General features: G+C 44.2%; 1 protein-coding gene across 5 annotated transcripts in view; it reads right to left on the minus strand.

Annotated features, from left to right (window-relative positions):
- Nucleotides 1–25,382, minus strand: part of Gadl1 (glutamate decarboxylase like 1) — a 179,039-nt gene that overhangs the window by 93,940 nt on the left and 59,717 nt on the right. For all 5 annotated transcript variants that reach the window (XM_075964241.1, XM_075964243.1, XM_075964239.1 and 2 more), the window contains 3 exons: nucleotides 25,101–25,217; nucleotides 20,219–20,283; nucleotides 19,312–19,393 (listed from right to left, as the gene is read on the minus strand). In XM_075964241.1, the coding sequence (XP_075820356.1) occupies nucleotides 19,312–19,393; nucleotides 20,219–20,283; nucleotides 25,101–25,217 (264 nt within the window). The remainder of the gene's footprint in view (nucleotides 1–19,311; nucleotides 19,394–20,218; nucleotides 20,284–25,100; nucleotides 25,218–25,382) is intronic.

Genomic DNA, 25,382 nt, shown 5'->3' on the forward strand with positions numbered 1-25,382 from the left:
GTACAAAGAAGGGGTGGAGTGTGAGGAGGAGGTGTGAATACAGAGAACGGGTGGAGTGTGAGGTGTGGATACAAAGAAGGGGTGGAGTGTGAGGAGGTGTGGGTACAAAGAAGAGGTGGAGTGTGAGGAGGAGGCATGAGTATAAAGAAGGGGTGGAGTGTGAGGAGGAGGCATGAGTATAAAGAAGGGGTGGAGTGTAAGGAGGAGGCATGAGTATAAAGAAGGGGTGGAGTTTGAGGAGGAGGTGTGGGTACAAAGAAGGGGTGGAGTGTGAGGAGGAGGTGTGAGTATAAAGAAGGGGTGGAGTGTGAGGAGGTGTGAGTATAAAGAAGGGGTGGAGTGTGAGGAGGTGTGAGTATAAAGAAGGGGTGGAGTGTGAGGAGGAGGTGTGAGTATAAAGAAGGGGTGGAGTGTGAGGAGGAGGTGTGGGTACAAAGAAGGGGTGGAGTGTGAGGAGGTGTGAGTATAAAGAAGGGGTGGAGTGTGAGGAGGTGTGAGTATAAAGAAGGGGTGGAGTGTGAGGAGGAGGTGTGGGTACAAAGAAGGGGTGGAGTGTGAGGAGGTGTAGGTACAAAGAAGGGGTGGAGTGTGAGGAGGTGTGGGTACAAAGAAGGGGTGGAGTGTGAGGAGGTGTGGGTACAAAGAAGGGGTGGAGTGTGAGGAGGTGTGGGTACAAAGAAGGGGTGGAGTGTGAGGAGGAGGCGTGAGTATAAAGAAGGGGTGGAGTGTGAGGAGGAGGTGTGAGTATAAAGAAGGGGTGGAGTGTGAGGAGGAGGTGTGAGTATAAAGAAGGGGTGGAGTGTGAGGAGGAGGCATGAGTATAAAGAAGGGGTGGAGTGTGAGGAGGAGGTGTGAATACAAAGAAGGGGTGGAGTGTTGGAGTGGGACAATTCTGTATTCTGTCAATTGTGTTTTATATAAGTGCTGATTGGCCAGTAGCCAGGCAGGAAGTATGGGCGGGACAACCAGACAGGAAGTAGAGGCAGGTCAATGAGAACAGGCGTGTTCTCAGAAGGAGGAAGCCCTCCTGCCCAGTCCTGTCCAGACACCAAAGAAGGAAGATGTGACCTGCCCTGCTGAAAAAGGTACCAAGCGACGTGGCTAACATAGACAAGAATAATGGGCTAATATAAGTTATGAGTTAATAAGAAGCCTGAACTAATAGGCCAACCAGTTTATAACTTATGTAGACCTCTCTGTGTGATTTGGTGGGGGGGGGGACTTAATGAATGTGGGGAACCAGGCAGGACAGAAACCCCACAAGCAGGCCCTCGTGTTACAGAGTGTGAGCAGGAAGTCTTGGAATACTTCTCTCCTGAGACCTGGTCAGACTAGGGAAGGTTCTCTAAGGCCAGAGTTAGAAGAGAGAGGAGCAGGGGAGGAGGATTTCTGTGGCCACCGAGAAGACAACCGTTGTGACAGTCACTTCTCACTAGTAGATGCTAGTAGGCTGTAGGAAACAGTTCATGGGGTTCAATGCCACCCTGGCCAGAAAGGAAGCTCCCTTTGCTATCCAGTTCCCCAAGGTCCCTACCCTAAGATGGAGGAATAGGCCATGTCCTAGAAACTTTCTGAGCTCCAGCATTTGAGAGTTAATTTCCCCTGAGACCAAGAAGAATAAAAATAAAATCCTCCATGATGTAAGTTGCTTTATTTTGGGTCTCAAATTATTCCATAAGGTAAAATTTCAAATAAATATCCTGTGACCATTGTGAAGAACAAGGTACTCTCCAAGCGATGTGACAACCAGCACATACAGAGAGGGAGACACATACAGACACACACAGAGAAGAAGCAATGGGAAGAACCCGAGACTGGAAGTCTGTCTTTAGCAGTGGTCCCCAACCTTCCTAAGGCTACAACTCTTTAATATAGTGCTTCATTTTGTGATGACCCCCCCAACCCTAAAATTATTTCATTGCTATTTCATAACTGTGATTTTGCCACTGTTATCCATTTTAATGTTAATATCTGTGTTTTTTGATGGTCTTAGGTGACCTCTGTGAAAGAGCCATTCCACCCCCAAAGGGTCACAACCCACATGTTGAGAACCTCTGGTCTACAGTGTTCCAGGAGGTCAAAGTTCAACTTTAAAATGTCAACAAGAACATAGAGACATTATATAGGTAAAAAAAAAAAGTAGCAATAAGACCTCTAAAAACATGAGAGACATAAAATATGGGATGCATGGTACAGCTTTGACAGGATTCAGTTGGCTAGAAGAGCGTATCCACCAACTTCAAGAGAGGTTATAGGAAACCAGCCAAGTGGATCACGGAAGAATGAAATCAGGCGTGAAGATGACTCAGTCAGCAAAGGGCTACCCCAGAACCCACATAAAAATGTCAGACAGGGTAGAGATGTTTGTCGCAGCTCTGGGTTGTTGGAGACTGGCAAAAGTCTGTGGTCCCCTGGACAACCCTCCAAGCCTAACAGGTGAGTTCCGGGCCAGGGAGAAACCTTGCCTCAATAAACAATGTGGACAACATCTGAGGGAAGAAATTTGAGATTGTCCTCTGACCTCCACCTCCATGTTCCCACATGCACACACACGCACACCCACCCCACAAATATGAGTACATATGGATATACAAACGTCTCTTTAAATCAAACTTGGGGCTGGCTGGACAGCTTGTCTGGTAAAGGCGCTTGTCGCTAAGGCTGAAGATGCCAGCTAGATTTAGAACCCACATGGTAGAAGGAGAATGCCTGCAAGTTGTCCTCTGACGTCTACACAGGCACTGTGGCACAGGCGTGCCAACTCACATGCTAAATACAGAAGGAAATGTAAAGTAACATACAGAATAGATCATGAGAAAGAAACAATACTTGAAGAAGCCCTGTGGGCATTTAATTGGGGAGAGAGAGAGAGAGAGAGAGAGAGAGAGAGAGAGAGACAGAGACAGAGACAGAGACAGAGACAGAGACAGAGGAAGTGGAGGGAGGGAGGGACGGAGGGAGGGAGGGAGGGAGGGAGGGAGGGAGGGAGGGAGGGAGGGAGAGAGGGGGGACAATAACTCAGCACATGCAATCTTATAAAAAATCACTCTATAAACTCAAAGGGCCAAGTCACAGCACATTCAACAAAACTCATATTTAGAACACCATAGTTAAGGAGCGAACATTTTTAAAGCTTGAAAATGTTAACAGACACCAAAGGAAAAAGTCATTTTATCATAAAAAAGTGACACTTAAATGGGTAACATTTGAATATAATGCCAGGGAGCTGGGGGCGGGGAAGGGGGGCGTCTGTGGAAGGCGTTGCACCATCAAAGTACCGAAGGCGCTCACTGACTGGAGTTCTGTGTGTGCGGAAAGTAAATATTTTTTTAAAAGTCGCAAAGTGCTATCAAGTGAGCCAATAAGACGTTCCTAAGTACAGTCTTCATAAAAAGAAATGATCCCATACGGAACTTCCAAGACTCAGCGAGCAATGAAGATGTGTACACAGAAACATTGGTGGCAAATTTATGTATAAGGCCCAAACTGGAATATCCCAAATGCTCACAACAACAGAATGGACAAACAAATTGAGTGTGTGTTCATATGCTCCAGCACAATAGAATGAAAATATGTAGCAGGTTGTTCCGTGACATGGGAGGCTCCTAAGGACATCGTGACGTGGTAACACACGCTCAAATTCTCAGCTGCTCCGCTGGCTGAGGCAGAAGGCTCACTCAAAACTTACTATGTTTGAAGCTGGATTGGGCAAGAGAGTGAGACTTGAGCTCAGAGCTGAACGTGTAACAAACGACTAGAATAAATTGGAATGACAACAAAAACTCAAACTCAAGAAACACATGCTTCAACTTCTACTTAAAGGAAGACCAAAGGAGAAAAGGAAAAATCTGCCCTTCAGGGAATGTCTGACTGCTGAGGGAAACTAAAGAGAAAATCCATCAATGGGAGGGAGCCTGGGTTTCTGGCTATGCTCTTTACTTTAGTGTAATTTCTCACTTGACAATGCTGGAAGTTACATTTGAGGTACACCGATGTCTCTCCGTCTCCATGGACAGTGGTTGTAAGATCACCCCATATCCAAACCTGCCAATCCGTCAGACCCTTATACAAAATAGCAAAGTATAAGTTGGCTGATCCTTATGACAATCACTCAGACCAGGGATCACCTAATAGATGCTCTCACAGCCTAACAACCCGAGTTCCATCCTACAACCCACAGAGTGGGAGGAGAGAACAGATGCTAACAAGCTATGTTTTGACTTTCACAGGTGCACTGTGGTACCTGCCCACAAACACACACACACACACACACACAACATTTACACTCACACATACATACATTCATGCACATACACACATATATATTCACACACAACATACACACACATATACACTCATGCTATACACTAACACACATATAACATATGCATACACAGGAACACACACACAGAGCTATCCTCTTCTGATGCCCAAACAGCCTTCTACTTTAATGAACTGCCAAGCAACACAGTGAGCCCCTTTCACTCGTTAGCAAGTCTCCCTAAATTGTGATTTCCTTCTATGTCTTTTTCTTTTCAAGACAGAACTTCACACTGGAGCCTAGACTACCCCTAAACTCACTATGTAGCCCATGCTGATGTCAAATTAACAACAATCCTCTTGCCTTACAGATGTCAGTGTCGAGGCTCTGCACCACCACATCTGGTTTCTACCAACCCTCACTGCCTCACCGGCAAGCATGCATGCTTGCTGTGTACAGTACTCTTGGTTTGGCATGCATGAGCCATCTGCATCCTCACAGTTTGGAAGCAAGAGCTACATGGCCAAGGTACCACTTCCGTGGGCGTTCCTTCTGTGGGAACTGGGATCCCTACATAAAAGATGAGTCTGTCTTGCAGTTTCTGTCTTTCTACCCAGGTCAGAAATGAGTTGTGAATTCATCTTTATTATGTGCCATTAGTATTTTCTGTACAAATCACATCTTAAGAACAATTATTAAACATCTTAATAAGTAGACTATACTGATCACCATTGAGATCTCCAAATTCCTTTCTGAAGTTCATGTGACTAACACTTTGAATAACCGCAGAGGGAAATACACAGAAAATAATTGATTGACTTGAACTATTCTTTTTTTGGCATCACAACGCTACAAAAGCCCAATTCCAGGCTTCCGGTACTTCTTCAGATGTCTGCTTTGGAAGGTAACAAACCTGATAACTAGAGCCATACAAAGGAAAAACAAGCTGAGTGATTTATTCCAAGGAGCCATGCCAGAGGGTGGAAACAAGATTAAGACTTGCTGTCGTGTGGCAACAGGGAAATAAGAGCCAAATGCGGGCAGACATTTGGAATCCTTGAACATGTGAAAACCGAGTTTTAGCCTCCCCACAGAGACAGGTGTGCCGTGCTAATTACAGGCTGCATCCTCTCGTTACCTACCTCCCAGGCTTTCTTTTATGCCCCCTTATGTTTCTTTTTTCTTGGCTTTTTAACTTATATAATCTTCCCATGTTACAGGATTGTCGCCCTCTTTCTTTCTGGGACAGTTTCATCTGCTGGTTTTTGTCAGATCAGCAATACAAAAAAAGGGGGCACAAAGTTGAATTATTTCATGGTTACTTCTTAGGAGAAAGGAAGCCATTTGCGATGATTATCACTGAAATAAAGGTTGGAGCTTCAGGCTCAATGGGTCTGGCTTCCAAGATGAGTGAATTCTTCACCTGGAAGGGCATCAAAGAGATTCCCACACCCTCAGGGCTCTCCAGAAATAGACAGGCAGAAGAGCTGGGATTCAATAGCGGGCAATGCCACAGCTCATCTACGTAAGCCAAGCCCATGAAATGCATGTAACTCCAATCCCCAGGACCAGGTGGCACTCACCCAAGAGCTCTGGGGGAATTCAAGGGTGAAATTAGGAAGCTCTAGGCCAGGAAGCTAGACGCAATGCTTCTAACAGCCACAACCAGCAAACGGGCCGACAGCGAAGGGCACTCCACTCTTTCGAAGGGGTCAAAAGGGATCGAGCGAACTTCAGAAGAGCAAGCCTCTCTTCTGCTTATCCGGCCTCATTAGACTCGAAAGCAAAAATAACTTCCTGGGGGAACACATTCTGGAGTCTGAGGAGGGAAAGCATGAATCACGGGTTTATTATTGGGCTATGGAGCGTCTGAATAAAACAACCGGTGCTGGTCTGGAGCCGAGACTGTTAAGTGCTAACCTGGGCCAGGATGTGGGGCGGCGCTGTAGATACCACCACGTGGACAAGACATACATGAGTTAGCATAGATACTGCCTTGTGAACGAGACACACAACAGTTAGCATACACCATTACAAGGCATGGTTGTCACAACTCATCCTTGTGAAGCCCACATGCATATTTTGGGGTGCGTCTTGATTTCTCTCAAGTCGCCTCTCTTTTTCTTAAGCTCTGTGCTTAAATCTTATTTTAAAATGTTTTAATATTTCCCTCAAAAGAAGAAACCATTTATGGGGTGTAAAATATCAGGTCGCATGGGAAAAGCCAATAGTTTACACTGAGGGTAACAAAGAAGATCGTGCATTCATACTAGGTAATGTTGGAGAGATATTCGGATCTAGCCACTTCTAGAAGCTTGTTCTATTAGTTAGTTAATCAATTGCTGCATTCACGTTGCATGCATATGTATGTGTGCTTCTGAGCTGGGGATATGAATGGAGGTCAGAGGGTATCCTCAACTATCGTCTCAACATTCTGGCTGCCTTGTTTCCTGAGGCCTGGAACCCTCCGACTCAGCTAACCCCTTCCTTTGTGCTATAGAGTTCAATCCATGTCCTTCAGCCTGCGCAGCGTGTGTTTTTCCAGCTGAGCCGTCTCTTCACCTAAGGAGTACCTCCTTTACTGAACTGAACTGAGCGACAGTGGTGGTACAAAGGGGGTGGGATTGCGACTGAACAAGGTCCCTTCTGTCCACATGGAGCTCACAGAACAGCCTACGTGACCTGACTCTGGGGGTCACTGGCAAGCTCTGATGGTGGATCACTCATGGTCTGTTAGGACCCAAGTTCATCCATGCCTAGTGCGGCGGTTGAGAGAAATAGCTCCCCTAGGAAGCTGCACTGTTAAAGAATGTAGCTCTGTTGGAGTAGGTGTGGCTTTATTGGAGGAAGTGTATCACTGTGGTGTAGGCTTTGAGGTCTCTGCTCAAACTACTCCTGGTATGGAACACAGTTCACTTCCTGCTGCCTGTGGATCAAGAGGTAGAACCCTCAGCTCCTTCTCCAGCACCGTGTCTGCCTGCATGCTGCCGTGTCCCACCATGAGGATAATGGATTAAACCTCTGAAACTGAGAATCTGTCCTAATTAAATGTTTTCTTTTTAAGAGTTATGTGGTCATAGTGTCTCTGCACAGCAATAGAACCCCTAAGTAAGACACCTATGTAGTAAGTAGTGATTGATATAGGAGTGTGTGATAACATACCCTGGAGACACTGTGAGCATCAGAGTTAAAGTACCACCCTCAATGAGCCTGGATCTGAAAGCAAGTACAGATCCCCTTATTAAAATTAAGGACAGAAGCAATACCAATACCTAAATACCAAAGCCCAATTGTACTGGCTTGTTGGTTGGAGATGACTATAGTGGATTTCGAGAAAAAGAATCTGATGCTATTGCAACCCCTTTGCTCTTTAACAAAAGTAGAACATAGATGTCACTTATTGCTCACTGACAGCCTTGTACTTTTTACTGTGATGCGTCCATATAAGTACACACATAAACAATTCCCTCTCTTCCCCTCTCCTCTTCTCCCTTCCTCCTTTAATTCCTCCTTCCCTTCCTTCTCTCCCTCACCATCTCTCTCCCCCCATTCCTTTCTCTCCTCCCCCTCTTCTTTGTTTTTTTAAGCATTTCCCTTCATGACCCACAGCACACCCTTAATAACTTTGTGCTGAATAAATTTCTTTTCTTTTTCCTCCCACCCCTTCCCTTAAAGAAACACTAGCTCTACAGCTGAGCCTGCTCTAGAAAGAACACAGATGAAATAGAATTGAGCCCTGGTCTCTCGGGCTGCACCTTTAAATCTTGGGAGCAAAGAATGCATGTTGATGTCTTGAGCCAAGAATGATGCCTGAGAAGTCATTCTAAAATGTCACCAGATAAAATTAGAAGGAACGTGTTTGCACCCATGTCTACAAGTGAAGTGTCATCCCTAAATACCCCTTGTGCCAAAGGTTAAATACATACATTCTCAAATTCTCCTAGTGAGACTCTAACCAATTCATGAAGGAAAATTATAAAACAAGTACAGAAAATCGTCACGAACCTGATCATGGTTCTTCAGCTCCTAGGGTTTTTATACAGAGGGAGTCTGGAAGATGGCAGCTAAAAATGTGTTGCCTAAAGTTAGCACTGGGGCTGGGGAGACAGCTCAGCTAAGAGTGTGGACTGCTTTTGCAGAGGGCCTGAGTGCAGCTTCCAGCACCCACAGACAGCTCCCAACCTCCTGCAATTGTCGCTGCAGGAGAGCCAATGCCTCTAGCCTTCTTGGGCGCCTGCACTCACATGCAGACAAAAACGTGCATACATTTTTTAAAAGTAGGTTAAAAGTTAAAACCGTTTAATTGATCAATCTTAAAGTGTTGGTCATGCAAATTATAGTCTATTAAATGATAGGATGCTTTTCAACTATCAAAAATTTCACAGAAAGATATAGAACAATATTCATAATTGTGTTTAAAATGTTGTGTGCCAAAAACAAAATGTGCTGCAAATTTTGCGGCTTGATAATTAGGCATATGATGTGATATGATATGATATGATATGATATGATATGTATATCCATACGCTATGATGAGCATGCATCCTCTTAAAGGTGTGGGTGCTGCAGGAAGCAGGCAAAGGGCATCTTCGGGTAGGCCCTGTTCTTGTCTTTATCTTTCCTTCCTTTAACACTTTGAAATTAAAAATATTAAGATAGACATGAGTTTTTAAAATCCATTGTGTTTACGGAGGGAAGGATAGCTTGATGCGTCAAACAACTTGCTGGGTAAGGAGAAGGGCCAGAATTTGTTGTTTTGTGTGTTTGTGTGTGTGTAATATATTTTTTATTGTTTTTAATTGAGCTATACTTTTTTCTCCACTCCCCTCCCTTCCCTCCCTCTCCCCTTCTATCCTCTTTCGAGGCCCCCACACCCCCGGTTTACTCAGAAGATCTTGGTTTTTTTCACCTTCCTATGTAGACCCATGTATGTCTGTCTCTCTTAGGATCTTTTATTGTCTAGGTTCTGTGGAGTTGTGGCCTGTAGGCTGGCTTTTCTTTGCTTTATGTCTAAAAGTCACTTATGAATGAATATATATTATATTTGTCTTTCTGGGTCTGGGTTACCTCACTCAGTATGTTTTTTTCTAGATCCATCCATTTGCCTGCAAATTTCAAGATTTCATTATTTTTATTACTGTGTAGTACTCCATTGTGTAAATGTACCACATTTTCTTTATCCATTCTTTGGTTGAGGGGCATCTAGGTTGTTTCCAGGTTCTGGTTATTACAAATAATGTTGCTATAAACATATTTGAGCACATGTCCTTGTGGCACAATTGAGCATCCTTTGGGTATATACCCAAAAGTGGTATTGCTGGATCTTGAGGTAGATTGTTTCCTAATTTTCTGAGAAATTGCCAAACTGATATCCAAAGGGCCTGTACCAGTTTACACTCCCACCAGCAATGGAGGAGTGTTCCCTTTACCCAACATCCTCTCCAGCATAAGTTGTCATCAGTATTTTTGATCTTGGCCATTCTTACAGGTGTAAGATGGAATCTCAGAGTTGTTTTGATTCGCATTTCACTGATGGCTAAGGATTTTGAGCTTTTCCTTAAATGTCTTTCACCATTTTTGATTCCTCTGTTGAGAGTTCTCTGTTTAGGTCTGTACCCTATTTTTTATTGAATTATTTGGTCTTTTGATGACCAATTTCTTGAGCTCTTTGTATATTTTGGAGATCAGTCCTCTGTTCAATGTGAGGTTGGTGAAGATCTTTTCCCATTCTGTAGGCTGTCATTTTATCTTGTTGACTGTGTTCTTTGTTTTACAGAAGCTTCTCAGTTTTAGGAGGCCCCATTTATTTATTGTTGCTCTCAGTGTCTATGCTACTGGGGCTGTATCTAGGAAGTGGTCTCCTTTGCTAATGTGTTCCAATGTACTTCCCACTTTCTCTTCTATGAGGCTCAGTGTGGCTAGCTTTATGTTGAGATCATTGATCCATTGGACTTGAGTTTTGTGCATGGCAATAGATATGGATCCATTTTCATTCTTCTACATGTTGATATCCAGTTATGCCCACACCATTTGTTGAATATATTTTCTTTTTTATTTTATATTTTTTGCTTCTTTATCAAAAATCAGGTGTTCATAGGTGTGTGGATTAATAACCGGATCTTCGATCCACTTCCATTGGTCCTCCTGTCCGTTTTTATGCCAATACCAGGCTGTTTTCAGTACTGTAGCTCTGTAGTAGAGTTTAAAATTAAGGATTGTGATGCCTCCAGAAGTTTCTTTATTATACAGGATTGTTTTGACTATTCCGGGTTTTTTCTTTTCCACATGAAGTTGAATATTGTTCTTTTGAGGTCTGTGAAGAATTTTGCTGGATTTTGGTGGGCATTGCATTGAATCTGTACATTGCTTTTGGTAAGATTGCCATTTTTACTATGTTAATTTTACCTACCCAAGAGCATGGGAGATCTTTCTATTTTCTGGTATCTTCTTCAAGATAAAAAACACCGATGATAGCTTATGCTGGAGAGGATGTGGCATACAGGGAACACTCTTCCACTGCTGGTGGGAGTGTAAACTGGTACAGACACTTTGGAAATCAGTATGGTGATTTCTCAGAAAATTAGGAAACAACCTACCTCAAGACCCAGCAATACCACTTTTGGGTACATACCCAAAGGATGCTCAATCATGCCACAAGGACATGTGCTCAACAGGACAAAAAATATCCATAGTGCCAGCACCATCTTCACAAATAAAAAAAAAGAAAACACCCTGTGGCTGTTGGATTCATCACAAGGCTTTGCGGGTTAAGTCAGATGACGGCGCGGTGAGCAGAAACGCAAAGGAGTTAGTGCTGCACAGGACTTCAGAGGAGCCGTTCCTGCGCACGTTCATTTGCAAGTCTTTTACAAACTAAAATCCTCCAAATAAACACTCAGAAATTAAGAAGTGGATATTGAGATTTCTCTGCCTCTGTGCATCCCTTAGAACATGTGCCTTTTATTTGCCATCAAAGCAGACGACCATGCTCTTTGTATCTCTACAGGTACACAGGCACATATCTCTTACACCTGCAGTCAATCTATTTATAATCACAGGTTTCTGGGGACATCTCACCTTCTTTTCATCCTCCTGGTACAAAGGGGGCTCCTGAGAGTACAGCTTTAAGAGTGGCAAAGTGCTTTGTTCCTGCAGTGGCCCCCGACCAATGCAGGAAATTAGTCAGGGCACCCACAGGGAGCGAAGACCTCAGAACAACCCTGTGAACACTCCACGGAGTATAAATTAGGGAGATCACTTTTTCTCTGGCCACTATATTCACCAATTTGCTGTCTTTCAAGTGGAGTTATCCCTTACACCAACCGCAGAAGGGAGTCTAAATTAAATCGCCATTCATGAGGTACCACCTGAGGTACACGCCAGCCTGAGCAGGGCTCGGCAATGAGCTCGGTGTCTATATGATGTGAATGACTGCATCTCCAAATCCCCAAAAGCAATAATGTGGAGTGAAAGGAACTGAGATGCCTAATTCTCGCCCCTGAGTGAGCTGGTGTGAGGCTGTGAGGGTGAACTCTAAATTTCAATGGAAACCTCAGGATGAAAGAAGGTTCAAGAAAGCCGAAGTCACCAAATGAAGTTTGCCCGAGAGAGGGACTATGTGTGCTGCAAATGGCAAAGACAGAGAACCAAGGCCTTCCAACCTCAGTGGTGCTCAGATGATGTCTCTGTGTATCCTGGAGACAAGACATGGACTGAGCTGCAGGGTTCCGTGTGTGCCCCGCTGAATCTCCAGGGTTCCGTGTGTGCCCCGCTGAATTTCCAGGGTTCCGTGTGTGCCCCGCTGAATTTCCAGGGTTCCGTGTGTGCCCCGCTGAATTTCCAGGGTTCCGTGTGTGCCCCGCTGAATCTCCAGGGTTCCGTGTGTGCCCCGCTGAATTTCCAGGGTTCCGTGTGTGCCCCGCTGAATCTCCAGGGTTCTGTGTGTGCCCCGCTGAATTTCCAGGGTTCTGTGTGTGCCCCGCTGAATTTCCAGGGTTCTGTGTGTGCCCCGCTGAATTTCCAGGATTCCGTGTGTGCCCCGCTGAATTTCCAGGGTTCCGTGTGTGCCCCGCTGAATCTCCAGGGTTCCGTGTGTGCCCCGCTGAATTTCCATGCTGCTTTGGTCCAGTCTTGGTCTCCTATCCTCCTCCCTTTCTCTGCTTTCCAAGTGAGGATGCTTGCTCCAAGTCATTGTATATTGGAAGTATATAACTTGATGGTTGATGTTACCGTGACCCAAAGCTGAGAATATGCTCTAAGATGAGGAGAGTTTAGACTCTTTGCCTCTTCACATTGAACTTAATGCATTTGACATCACAAGATGACCATGGGCCTTTGGGAATGTGGTTTGAGTCTGTATAGTGGCCCAGAGGCTTATGTGTTTGACTCTTTTGTTCCCAGCTTGTGACACTGTTTTGGTAGGAACTTTATTCCCCAACCTCAGCTCCTGTGTCACATACAACTTTGCCTAAATAAAATTATTTTTACTCTTGTTAGTCTGACTTTTGCTATAGAGCTGTGGTTCTCAACCTGCCTAATGTTGTGACTCTTTAACACAGTTCCTCATGTTGTGGTTGCTACTTCATCACTGGAATTTTGCTACTGGCATAAATGGTAATGTAAATATCTGATATGCAGGATATCTGATATGCAACCCCTGTGAAAGGGTCATCTGACCCCTACAGGGGTTGTGACCCACAGATTGAGAACCACTGGTGTAGAGATTTCAATCACACACACACACACACACACACACACACACACACTTCCATATATGTTTATTACATAACTCCTCTTCCAACTCTGTCTTCCTGGCCATTCTGACTCAGCCTTCCCAGGAAGTTCTGTCTCTTGTATTCAACCCCCGACATTCTTTAAGATTGTTCAGGGTTCCTAACTGCTTTCAAATTGTTGGGAGTATAGGCAGGCAGACATGACTGAAGTCCTAGCCTAATGCTTTGCCCACTGAATCATCTCCCAGGTCCTAGGCTCATTCTTTACAGTTAATTTATTGGCCTGGCATGACTCTTGGCCATGGGAACCTTTCTTGGTCAATTTAAATTCCTCGGACCCCTTTTACAAAGGCGTCCCTGTGCCCATACTGAGTTCTTCACAATGATCTCATCTTCTGTCACTTGGTACATCATGAACTTGAGGAGAGCCCATTACTTATCCCTAAGCATCAGTGTCACTCCGGCATTTCACTCAAGTTCTCTCACTAGTATGTTCCCTCACATGTAAGTAAATAGACATACATACATACATATAGACAGACAGACAGACAGTGTGGGGTAGTTTTATGTCAACTTCACAGGCTAGAGTCATCTAATACAAGGGAGATGCGATTGAGAAAACGATCATTCGGACAACCTGGTGTAGGCAAGCCTGGTGTAGGCAAGCCTGGTGTAGGCAAGCGTGGTGTAGGCAAGCGTGGTGTAGGCAAGCCTGGTGTAGGCAAGCCTGGTGTAGGCAAGCCTGGTGTAGGCAAGCGTGGTGTAGGCAAGCCTGGTGTAGGCAAGCCTGGTGTAGGCAAGCCTGGTGTAGGTAAGCGTGGTGTAGGCAAGCGTGGTGTAGGCAAGCGTGGTGTAGGCAAGCCTGGTGTAGGCAAGCCTGGTGTAGGCAAGCCTGGTGTAGGTAAGCGTGGTGTAGGCAAGCGTGGTGTAGGCAAGCGTGGTGTAGGCAAGCCTGGTGTAGGCAAGCCTGGTGTAGGCAAGTGTGGGCAAGCTTGTAGTGCATCTTCTTAATTAGTGGTTAACATGGGAGGACCCAGCCCACTGTGGGTTGATGGTCCTGGGTTCTGTAAGAAAGCAGGCTGAGCAAGCCATAGGGAACAAGCCAGTAGGCAGCACTCCTCCATAGCCTCTGCATCAGCTTCTGCCCCCAGGTTCCTGCCCTGCTTGAGTTCCTTCCCTGACTTCCCTCAGTGGACTGTTGATTCAGGATATGTAAGCCAAATAAACCCTTCCCTCCTCAAGATACCTTTGATCACAGTGTCTCGTCACATCAATAGTAACCCTAACTAAAAGAAAGACAGAGGCTCAAATCTCTTCTTTCTCATGCTAAAGGTCCCCTGATGACTTCCAATCAACCCTAAGACAGCAGGTGTCCTCTATGCAGACTTTTCTAGCCAAGACCTCTTCTTATATATCAGCTGTCTTACTTGAATGAATGATATTCTCAAATTTTAGATGTCATCAATACGAGATTCATATATTTATATATTATAGATTATGTTATATATTGTTATGCTATATAACATTTTGCTAAAACACGTCATATATAAATATATTATGTAAGGTGAGCATCCAAACTTGCAGGGAACCCTGATTGCTCTTCGAGCAGATGAGGGAGGGGGACTTGATCGGGGGAGGGAAATGGGAGGCGGTGGCGGGGAGGAGGCAGAAATCCTTAATAAATAAATAAATTTAATAAATAAATAAATAAATATGTATTATGTTCAATACTAAAAAGATTTCATGCTCAAATTTTCCCTTACCTCACCTCCATTGCACCTGCTTCTCCTTCATCTCTCATAAGCGAGTTTTCCTTTAGGCCTGCAGAGTTGATGTCATATAGATACAGGATGCCAAAACATTTGGTCTAACTCTCTTGCTGTTATGGTTAATATTGGTTGTCAGTTTGACATGATCTAGAATCACCTGAGGACAAGCTTCTGGGCATGTTCTGAGGGACTATCTAGACTAGCTTAGCCCAAATAGGAAGCCCCACCTTGACTGTGAGGAGCACTGACTCATGGGCTGGGCCTCTGGACTGAAGATAAAGGAGAAAGCGGACTGAGTAACAATATCCATTGCTCTTGGCTTCTCAGCAATGGGCACAGTTGGATCAGCTGCCTCATATGCCTGCCACCATGGTTCCTCTACCGTGATGGACTATACACTCAACTCTGAGCCCAGTAATTCTATCCTCCCATAATGTTGGTTTTATCAGGGCCTTTTTCACAGTATTAAACAAGTATCTGATGCATTTGCCATCAACTTTTGCTTAGATGTGGCATCCATTCTTGTTCCCTCGTAACTCATTGCCCTAAATAAAAATCTTTTTAGAATGCTTTCCATTTTTAGAAGGTTTATTTCTTTTCTCTTATGTATGTGTTTGGCTTGCAAGTATGAATATGCACCACATGCATGCCTGGTACCCAAAGAGGCAACAAGAGGACATAGGAACCCCTGGAACTGGAGTTAGAGTCAGGAGCCACCATGTGGGTGCTAGAAACCATACCCAGGTCCTTTGCAACAGAGCTCTTAACTGCCAAGTCATCTCTTCAGTCCCAAAACTGTCTAATTTAAGGTTCCTTCCCTTTCTAAAGATTAAGTCTGAAGCCACTAGAGTGATCTCTAAGTCGTGGTGTGGTCCTGCCCACAGCATTACCTTCTCATCTCATTTCCTGCTCATCTTCCCATCGCCAGCCCCGCTCAGTCAGCCTCGATGAATGCCTTTCAGCATTTGAAATGGAACAAGAGCTTTCTTTTCTTAGGAAATCTGCACATATTGTTCTTGGCACTTGGGGGAAGCGTGTGTCTCTCTGCCATGAATTCTCAGAGTCTCACATCCTTTCCTGTGTCAGAGGGAAGTGCATTCGGCTGTGTACACCGCTTACCAGTGGAGATGGCTCCAGTCACAAGGACAGTGATGTCACTGGTATCCTGTCTCAGAGTCTGAAAATGGGTGTTTTCGGGGTTGTCCCAACATTTCCAAGTTATTACCCAAGCACAAGGCTTTCTCTTTTTATTTTTCCACCACAGACATGTTGGTGTTTGACCTTAGGGTCATTGCCTTATTTCACAAGGTGGCTGCCAGAGATCTGGGTCACCACTGTACTCAAATGAGAATGGAGGGGAGACTTTTCATCTCATGTCTGCCGTCCTTCTCCGAACTGTCCTATAGAGAATGGGCCAGATATATGACATAAAGACCAGAAAGGAAGCTACATGGTGGGTGCTGAGGAGGACACGAAGAGAACAGGAAGGTGACAGCTCCTACACTTACAGCCAAAGCCTCGTGATGTTCGTCAGTGGACTCCTCAAAACAGTGCTCACAGAGTCAAACAGGTACAGCTGGAGAGAGGGCTCACTGGTTAAAGCGCTTGCTGCACAAATATGAGGACCTAAGTTCAAATCTCCAGTATCCACATAAAAGCCAGGTACGGTGGTGCACACCTGTAATCCCAGCAGCGGGTGGCTGGTGGCTGGTGGAGCTCAGAGGCTTGCTGGCCAGCTAGTGTTGCAGAGTCAGTGAACTCTGGGTTCAGCGAGAGACACAATCTCAAACAACAAAGTGTAGAAGCAAAAAGAGAGAGAGAGAGAGAGAGAGAGAGAGAGAGAGAGAGAGAGAGAGAGAACATTCCCAATCCCTGCCCTCCTCATGCTACCACATGGTGAGTACATATGTGCGCATGTGTGTACATAGGCACACATCACATGCAGAGATAAACATGCCTACTCTGTGGTTGTCTTTTCTGTACATGTATGAGCTCTCTGACTGTGGGGAAAGTCTCTCACTCACTGCTCAAATTCTAGAATAAGCAGAGAGAAGGGTCTGTCTGGGTCAGCTGAGTCAATTGGCTGAGGGACTGACTGAATGTGAGACAGAACCACGGACAGGAAGCAGGTGTCAACGTGACAGACACCCTCAAAAACCAAACTTCCAGAAATGATCGCCGTTTCTCTCATCTCATTGCTGAGCTTTCTATCCCATTTAAATAAAAAATGAGTTTTTCCTTTAGAAAACTCGAACAACTGCTTCAAGTGCCCAATTCCTCACACAGAGAGTGCAGCTCTGTCAACCTCTCAATCATTCTGCTTGAGCAGGCTCTGTTGTTTGCATTGAAATTTAGGAAAGAATTCACTTTCCAAACATAAAGGCGTACCCCTTGTGAATGAGGTGTATGATTCAGAAGGAGTGTAATTGTCTACTTACATAGATGTGAGCCAATTCTTTGATAGGCCATTCAAATATGATTGGAGGAAGGAGAAAGGACAGAGCAGCTAGGAAGTTATATAAAGACTACTCAGAACTTTCTGTCTAAATTTTCCACTGCTGAGAGCGTCACGCCAACAGATCATTTGTCATTCAGGTCGGATGAGGAGGGAGAAAGAAAATGCCAACTGCCTGGCACACAGCGTGCATCTGGGCTGTTCTGTCCTTGAATCTAGTCCAAAAGGAAGTTGAGTTTACACCTATTTCTATCATGTCCTAAATATGAATCTGTGAGTAACTTAAGTGTCTTTGACTCAAAATGGCACGGTAGTCTTAAGCCACCTCCAGTTCCAAACACAGTCAAGCCACAGTTTTCAAACTTAAACCAAAAAGTCAAGTGGCATGTAATACAGTCATGGATAACCAACCTGTGAAGACAGTCAACTATAACCAACCTGTGAGGACAGTCAACTATAACCAACCTGTGAAGACAGTCAACTATAACCAACCTGTGAAGACAGTCAACTATAACCAACCTGTGAAGACAGTCAACTGTAACCAACCTGTGAGGACAGTCAACTATAACCAACCTGTGAAGACAGTCAACTATAACCAACCTGTGAGGACAGCCAACTATAACCAACCTGTGAGAACAGTCAACTATAACCAACCTGTGAGAACAGTCAACTATAACCAACCTGTTAACACAGTCAACTATAACCAACCTGTTAACACAATCAACTATAACCAACCTGTGAGGACAGTCAACTATAACCAACCTGTGAAGACAGTCAACTAAAACAAACCTGTTAACACAGTCAACTATAACCAACCTGTGAGGACAGTCAACTATAATCAACCTGTGAAGACAGTCAACTATAACCAACCTGTGAGGACAGTCAACTATAACCAACCTGTGAAGACAGTCAACTATAACAAACCTGTGAAGACAGTCAACTATAACCAACCTGTGAGGACAGTCAACTATAACCAACCTGTGAAGACAGTCAACTATAACCAACCTGTGAAGACAGTCAACTATAACCAACCTGTGAGGACAGTCAACTATAACCAACCTGTTAACACAGTCAACTACAACTAACTGAGAATAGTCAACTACAACCAATCTAACAAAACATTTGGAGGCAGTTCAGATCCCTGAAAGTAGCTACTCCTGTAGATGCAAAACCTTTTCTTAGTTTTGGATGGACACTGTTCTTGGCCATGTCTAAATACACAGGGTGCTAACATAACGATATCACGTTTATTTACTTTTTTAAAAAGTCATTTAAATATCTCCACAGGCAAGAGTAAAACTTCAAGTCTCAAATATGTTTTCACTTGCAATAAAACTCCTTTTAAAAAATAACAGAACTGATCTTCAGATTGGCAAAGGGAGTCCCCCTCTGATGTAAACAGATGGCTGGGAAAGATCCCCCACATGCTGAACGCAGATCTTGAGGAGGCATTTCTAAGAATGAAGTAGCACTTCTCAGCCTGGGCCACTTCCCACAGGATCCTTATTTAACCCACAAGAAGCATGTCGCGTATGCCTCTGGCCAAGAGGAGCTAAGCAGCCCCTGCCCACTTGCTTCCCAGTCATCCAGACTAGCACCTGACTCTTCCTGAGCAAGCTATTCCCAACAAGCCGGAGCCTACGATCAGTCCTTACCTAATCTCCTCACACAGAAACGCTCCGCTAAACCCCAGCTGAGCATATTAAGCATACGAGTTAATGTGAGACACACATCTGCTCCACTTTCCCGGTGAACAGAAACTTTGAGATGAGTTAAATCCCAGACTCAATCAATGGGAAATGGGGGGAAAAGCAACATTTAATACCAGCTTTAAAATATAAACCAAATGAGAGTGTAAGAGACCATTTTGCACTAGTTAATAAGATTGTATCATGTGTCAATCAAATCCTCTTAGGTACTGGGGAGAAATTTATCTGAGTTCTTTATCTGAGTCTATTTTTCATTCCAAGGTCATAGTCGTTTCCTGGGGATCATCTTATTAGTCCAAGACAGCAAGGAATGAGCAACACTGTAGCTTCCAAACATTTGGGGACTGAATTCACTGGATTTCTGAAGAACACGGAGGAAACTTACAGTTTTGTCCTTGACAAGTAGAGCAGAACACTGGATTCCAGCCATCAGCATTTTGTGTGGGTTCCAGGCCACAGAGTCAGCCCTGTAAGGTCAGAGAAAGAGCTCAGAGAGGGGCTTGGCTAGCTACTGCCAGAGAAGGAAAGAACCAATGAGACCCCATGTACAAGTTACCGGTCCCTGGGATTCCACATCTGAGGAACAGGGCCAATCTGGGGGCTGTTTTATTTCAGAAAAATAATTTCTGTCATGTGGTGTGTGTGTGTGCATGTGTGTGCACACGTGTGTGCATGTGTGTGTGCTTGCATGCGTGTGTGTGCATGTGTGTGTGCTTGCATGCGTGTGTGTGCATGTGTGTGCTTGCATGCATGTGTGTGTGCTTGCATGTGTGTGTGCATGTGTGTGTGCTTGCGTGTGTGTGCTTGCATGTGTGTGTGCACGTGTGTGCTTGCATGCGTGTGTGCATGTGTGTGTGCTTGCATGTGTGTGCATGTGTGTGTGCTTGCATGCGTGTGTGTGTGCATGTGTGGAGAGAGAGAGAGAGAGGTTAGAGAGGCTAGAGGTCAAACTTAGGCATCGTTTCTCAGGATGTCACCTGGCCTTGTGAATTTTTCAGTTTCTTGTTGGCCCAGAGCTTGCCAATTAGCCTAACTTGTCAGAGCAGTGAGTCCCTGGGCTCGGCCAGTGCCTGCTTCTCCAGCAGTGGGATTCCACGTGCATGCTACCACACATGGCAATTTTTTATGTGGTCCTGGAGGATGAACTCAGGTCCTTTGGTAATCATGTGGCTAACAGAGTTCTCTCCTCAGCCCTCATGGTCTGTTTTCTAAAGGCCACTCAGATGGGGCCATGCTAACACTGTCCCCCCCCCCAAATAAAAGTCAACTGCAAAACAGGAAACTAAATTTACCTGTGGATTCCATGCAGGAGCTGGCGGTGCTTTCTTGACACCAAAGCTGAGCCACCCCAAGAGGCCTGTTGAGATATTTAGACACCCAAAAGTTACTTAAGTTACTTGCTTACCCATGAGCTACCATAGCAACCCCACACACATCATTTAGGACTTCATTTGGTATCTTGTTCACAGATCTGAACTCTGGAGAGTTTGATTAGGCATTCTAACCAGGCAATCGGAAACCCAGTAGAGTAAATGGGCCCCCATTGGCTCATAGATGTGAAGTTACACAAAAGAAGTGGGCATATTAATAGCCAGATGAGCTTTGTATGGACCAGAAAAAGGTTAAAAAGATGCAGCCTCTGCCCTCTTGATGTCGTGCATCTAGGACAGACGGCATCTTCACAGTGCTGCTATATACACTATACTGTGAGTCATGAACCAAAGGCTAGCATTCTAGTGATGAATGAGAACATTGTTGGCAACGTGGCTAGAAGGTCAATAGGGATCAGGTAGGAGGAGATGTATCCTATCAGGAAGATTAGACCTTTTGGCCTACTGATTCTCAGAAATATTTGCAAACATAACATAGGATAAGAGAGAGGGAGCTTGGAACTTCAGGGAGTTACTTATTGGGGAGAGGACTCCCTGAGCACCTGAGGATGGAACAGAGAGAGAGAACAGAAATGGGAAGTCTCACAGTAAATGGTCAGGAAGGAAGGGAGGAGGAATCCAAAAGGGAGCACTCAGGAGCTGATCTGGCTCTTGAAAATTCTGAAGGACAATGAAGGGTGACTGCAGGGAGAGACTCTGGGAGCACTTGACCCTGACCCCTGCTGACTGCTCTGGGATCCCCAGGAAACCCCACAGCATCCATTAAAGGGCAGACATATGGTCATCTCTACTTTCACAGGAAAACTAAAGTTCAGAAGTGCTAGGTCGATTGTCTGAGGTATCATGGGTAATCAAAATCAGACTGAGGATCCCAACCCCATTCTTTTTACTTGACATCATCATGGTTTAATCAAAGTGATCATGTGGGCAAATCAGAGAGTATAACATGGGGAGTTGAGGGGAGTGGGGTGCTTCCAGCAACAGTTGAGCTCAACAGCTGCCTAGCAGGCAAACACTATTTTCTTTCAATAGTAAGTTTAAAGGTAGATGATAGAAGCTGAAGTTAAAAAAAAAGCAGCAGGATTGTGTGCACTCTGGAGATAGAAGAGGAAGGAGAAGAGACACTCTTTCCATTCTTAAAATACTGCTAAAGCTGCCTTGGTAGCTAAGATACTACACCAGCCACCAGTGGCCTTAAGTCTCTTCCAGAATAACTCTTTCGTTCAGGGCGGGGACAAGGGCAAGGCCAGAGAGTCATACAGTATAAGCTTGAGATTGAATTTACTCCAGCATCAGAGTCCTGTACAACCCTAAGAGTGAGCAGATCATGAAGGTTCAGACCCTGGACTTTCGGTGGAACCCTTTATCTACAGCTCTGATTCAACAAAATCTTCCAAAACCCCATGATCTCTGGTGTTTCTCGAATTTTTGCGAATACCCAAATTCCCATGGAAAGGATTGGGAAGTTGGGTTGTCACTTAGTGTCCTTCCTACCACCCCCATACTGCCACATCCCACAGGCCTCACAATGGCCACATTGTGCTGAGGCTAGAAGCAAGCAGGACATATTGGTCATATCCCTTCTGGTCCCATGCAGTTAACCAGATTCATACCCTACCTCTCATACAACTCCTGACTCTTCTTCACCCCCAAATAAATACCTCCAAACCCTAGTGAGCCGTATTTATATTTGCCCTAACAAAAATTCTTCTATCAATTCACAAAGTCACTGGGTGAAATAGGGAGCACCCATGAACAATTTTATTTCTCAATGGATTTAAAAGGAGGAAAAAATAACACTGCTGATGGCAGGGTCCTACATCTCACTAGTTCCCTTTCTCAGTTCCTAACTCTAGAATCTTCAACATCAATCCACTCTTATGGTGAACAGGCTTAACTTTCTACCCTACTAAGGACTGTTATTGAGTTCTTAGCACATGCTAGGCATCACAAGATATTTCTCTCTTACTGACTGGTTGTTAAACAAATAGAGCTAACCTTGAAACAAAAGTGGAGGCAGGAGTAGAACCAAGATTTCATAGCCTCCAAGACCCATGAGTTTAAAGACTGTATAGGCTGGAGATGTAACTTAGCTGACAGAGTGCTTGTCTGTTCACAAGGCTCTACACTACCTAAACAGTGAGTAAAAGCATATGCCTGTAGTCCCAGCACCTGGGAAGTGGAGACAGGAAGATGAAGGATCTTCAAGGCCATCTATGCCTATGTATCAAGTCATGAGACCTTATTTTTAAAGTTGAGAAAGCTAGAGTGCTTATATGTCCTAAGGAATTGTGGCAACTGTGGGAGGGAGAAGTTCTGATGGGAACCTGAGGGCTAAGAGATGCCACCAAGCCCTGCTTTGAAGGTGACCAGTCCTTGAGGGGTCTCACATTAATTCTAACACAGGAAGCATGGAAAGAGAAATCAACAGAACTGGAATGAGTTTAATTCCCTTAAAAACGTACGAGAAGTCAAAACAACCATGGTAGCCTTTAACATTAATGGACTGTGTAGATCATACAAAGCTTCCTAAAGATAAGTTACATTCTATTGTGATCAAACTATACAACAATTAGACACCTGCCACAATAAAGGATCATGTGTTTGTTTCTTTTCAAATATTTTTCATCTATTCAGAGAGTCTTTGATCAAATTGGATCTAATATAATGCACGTTTCTAGATGTCCATTATATGCAAGCAGAATAAGCTCTTGTAGCTTAAATATTTTAATGAAGTATTTTCTTCAAAATTTAACCCTTAATTTAAAAAACACAACTTTTCCCTCATGGTAATAAATTAAAATTCTGACTAAGCCACATAAATCTCTTCAGGTCATTTTTAATTCCAAAGCTACTACAGCTACTATGTTCTTCTTAACTTATAACTCACACTGACGTTTCTCTCCTGAGAGTGAAGCATCTAAGGATAATGCTGATGTGCTCAATTGTTTCTCCTTATTTCCGTGCTTAACAAAAGTGCTCACTTCACATTATCTTTTAGGGCATTAAGTATTAGCACATTTCTAAGGTGATAAAAATCAATAAGGTGTAAGTTAAAAAGTGAACAGACACAAATACTCAGGCTCCATTTAGCAAAGTCAAAAATAATCTACCTGAAGTATTGCTATTGGCGTGTTAATTGCGTCTGTGACTCCCGTGTCTGGTTCACCCAACATTACCATCTACTCAAGTGCTCTCTCTAGATCATTCTATACCCAATTGACTTTAAAAGAATAAAATTCTCTGCACTATAAAATTATATGCAGGGATATCTCCTTAATGCCTGGCCATCTTCTGCTCAGCAAGTTATGGCTTATTTCTTCAGATCAGGAACATCTGGACTACTCTCCTGCCCAGGAAGATATACTGAAGCCTCATGATCATGTCCAACCATTCCTTTTCTAGGCTATATTAAAATCCACAAAGTCTATCTTCATATCAAAGGAAAGAAGAAAGAAGAGAGAAGGGGGAGAGAGAAGGCAATGAGGGAAAGAAACAGCGAGAGGAGGAAAGAACAGAAGGAGGGGAAGAGGGAAAAGAAAGAAGGGAAAGGAGGGCGGAGGCAGGGAGGGAGAGAAAGAGGCAGGGTAAGAAGAGAGAGAAGGAATAAAAAGAAAGGAGAAGGGGAAGGAGGGAATTGGAGGGAAGGGGGGATGGGGGAGGAAAGGAGTGGGCAAGAAAGAGGGAAGAAGGGAAAAAAGAAAAGGGAAGGCAGTAAGAAGAGGAAAACAAGGAAGGGGAGGGAGAAGAAGGAGAGGATGGGAGGGGTGGAAAGGGAAAGAAGGGAGCAGAAAGGTAAGGGAGATGAAAAAAGGAGAAGAAAGGAAAAGGAAGAAGAGGGAAGGGAAGAAATGAAGAGCCAGGCCAAGCACACTTAGCTTGCTGAATTCAACTTTTTAACCCTGAATAAGTAAACCTTAAATAAAAATTACCTTTAGCTTAGAAAAAATGTAATATGAACAGCCTCAGGACTTATGAAATGAAATTAGAAAAAATCTAGCCCTTTAAGTTAGAAAATTATGAAGAACATAAATTACATCAATTTCCCTCAAACAATTATCTATTACGAATCCAGCTAAAACCTGCTTTAATTAAGACATGTAATTATGTAATGTAGGATAGGTTTTTTCATTTTCTCACTGATTAGAATCATATAATTTTATAGCCAGAAGATATTTTCTCCAGATTTATCAGCCATGTCCCCCCTGCAGCCCAAGCAACTGCAAACACAGAGCTGAGCACAATGAAGATGATGTGGATTAGAACACAAATCACAGCATCCTGGTCTCACTGGCGCTGTTCCCCTAGCATTGCACTACTTTGTTGACTTACAGGACCAAAAGGATGGCTCATGGGAAAGGAGAACATTCCAGGCAACACAGAGAACAAAATCAAAACAGATGTGAGTTCTTAGAACCTTTGGGAAGCCTTAAAGAAATGGCATGTTTGTTTCCCAAGTGAGATGTGAGAAGCACAGCTGAAAGTAGCGAGCTTCTACATTCAGAGAGTAGGAGAAGCTGGGATGGCAGGAGAAGCTGGGAAGGTTGGAGAAACTGGGAAGGTAGGAGAATCTGGGAAGGTAAGAGAAGCTGGGAAGGTAGGAGAATTTGGGAAGGTGGGAGAAAATGGGAAGGTAGGATAAGCTGGGAAGGTAGGAGAAGCTGGAAAGGTAGGAGAAGCTGGGAAGGCAGGAGAAGCTGGGAAGGTAGGAGAAGTTGAGAAGGTAGGAGAAACTAGGAAGAACTTGGAAGTTAGACAGACTTGGACACACAGACGAACTTACATCCACGTGGAGCCAGAGGCCATGCCTCTCACAGACCTCAGCAATCTCATCCAGAGGGTCGAAGGCACCCAGCACGGTGGTACCAGAAGTGGCACAGACAAGAAATGGTACAGCCCCCTGAAGAAAGAAGCCAATCACAAAGAAAAGTGTCACCATCATTGTGAAATACACCCTGTTGTAAGCTGGTGAACACAGGGGTTATGCATCCGGATACAAACAGGGCCTCTTTGGAGGTCATAGTAGATTCAGTGAGAGTTTGGACACCCATACTATGTGGCCTCT

The sequence above is a fragment of the Microtus pennsylvanicus genome, chromosome 3, assembly GCF_037038515.1.
Source record: "Microtus pennsylvanicus isolate mMicPen1 chromosome 3, mMicPen1.hap1, whole genome shotgun sequence".
Classification (NCBI taxonomy): Eukaryota; Metazoa; Chordata; class Mammalia; order Rodentia; family Cricetidae; genus Microtus; species Microtus pennsylvanicus.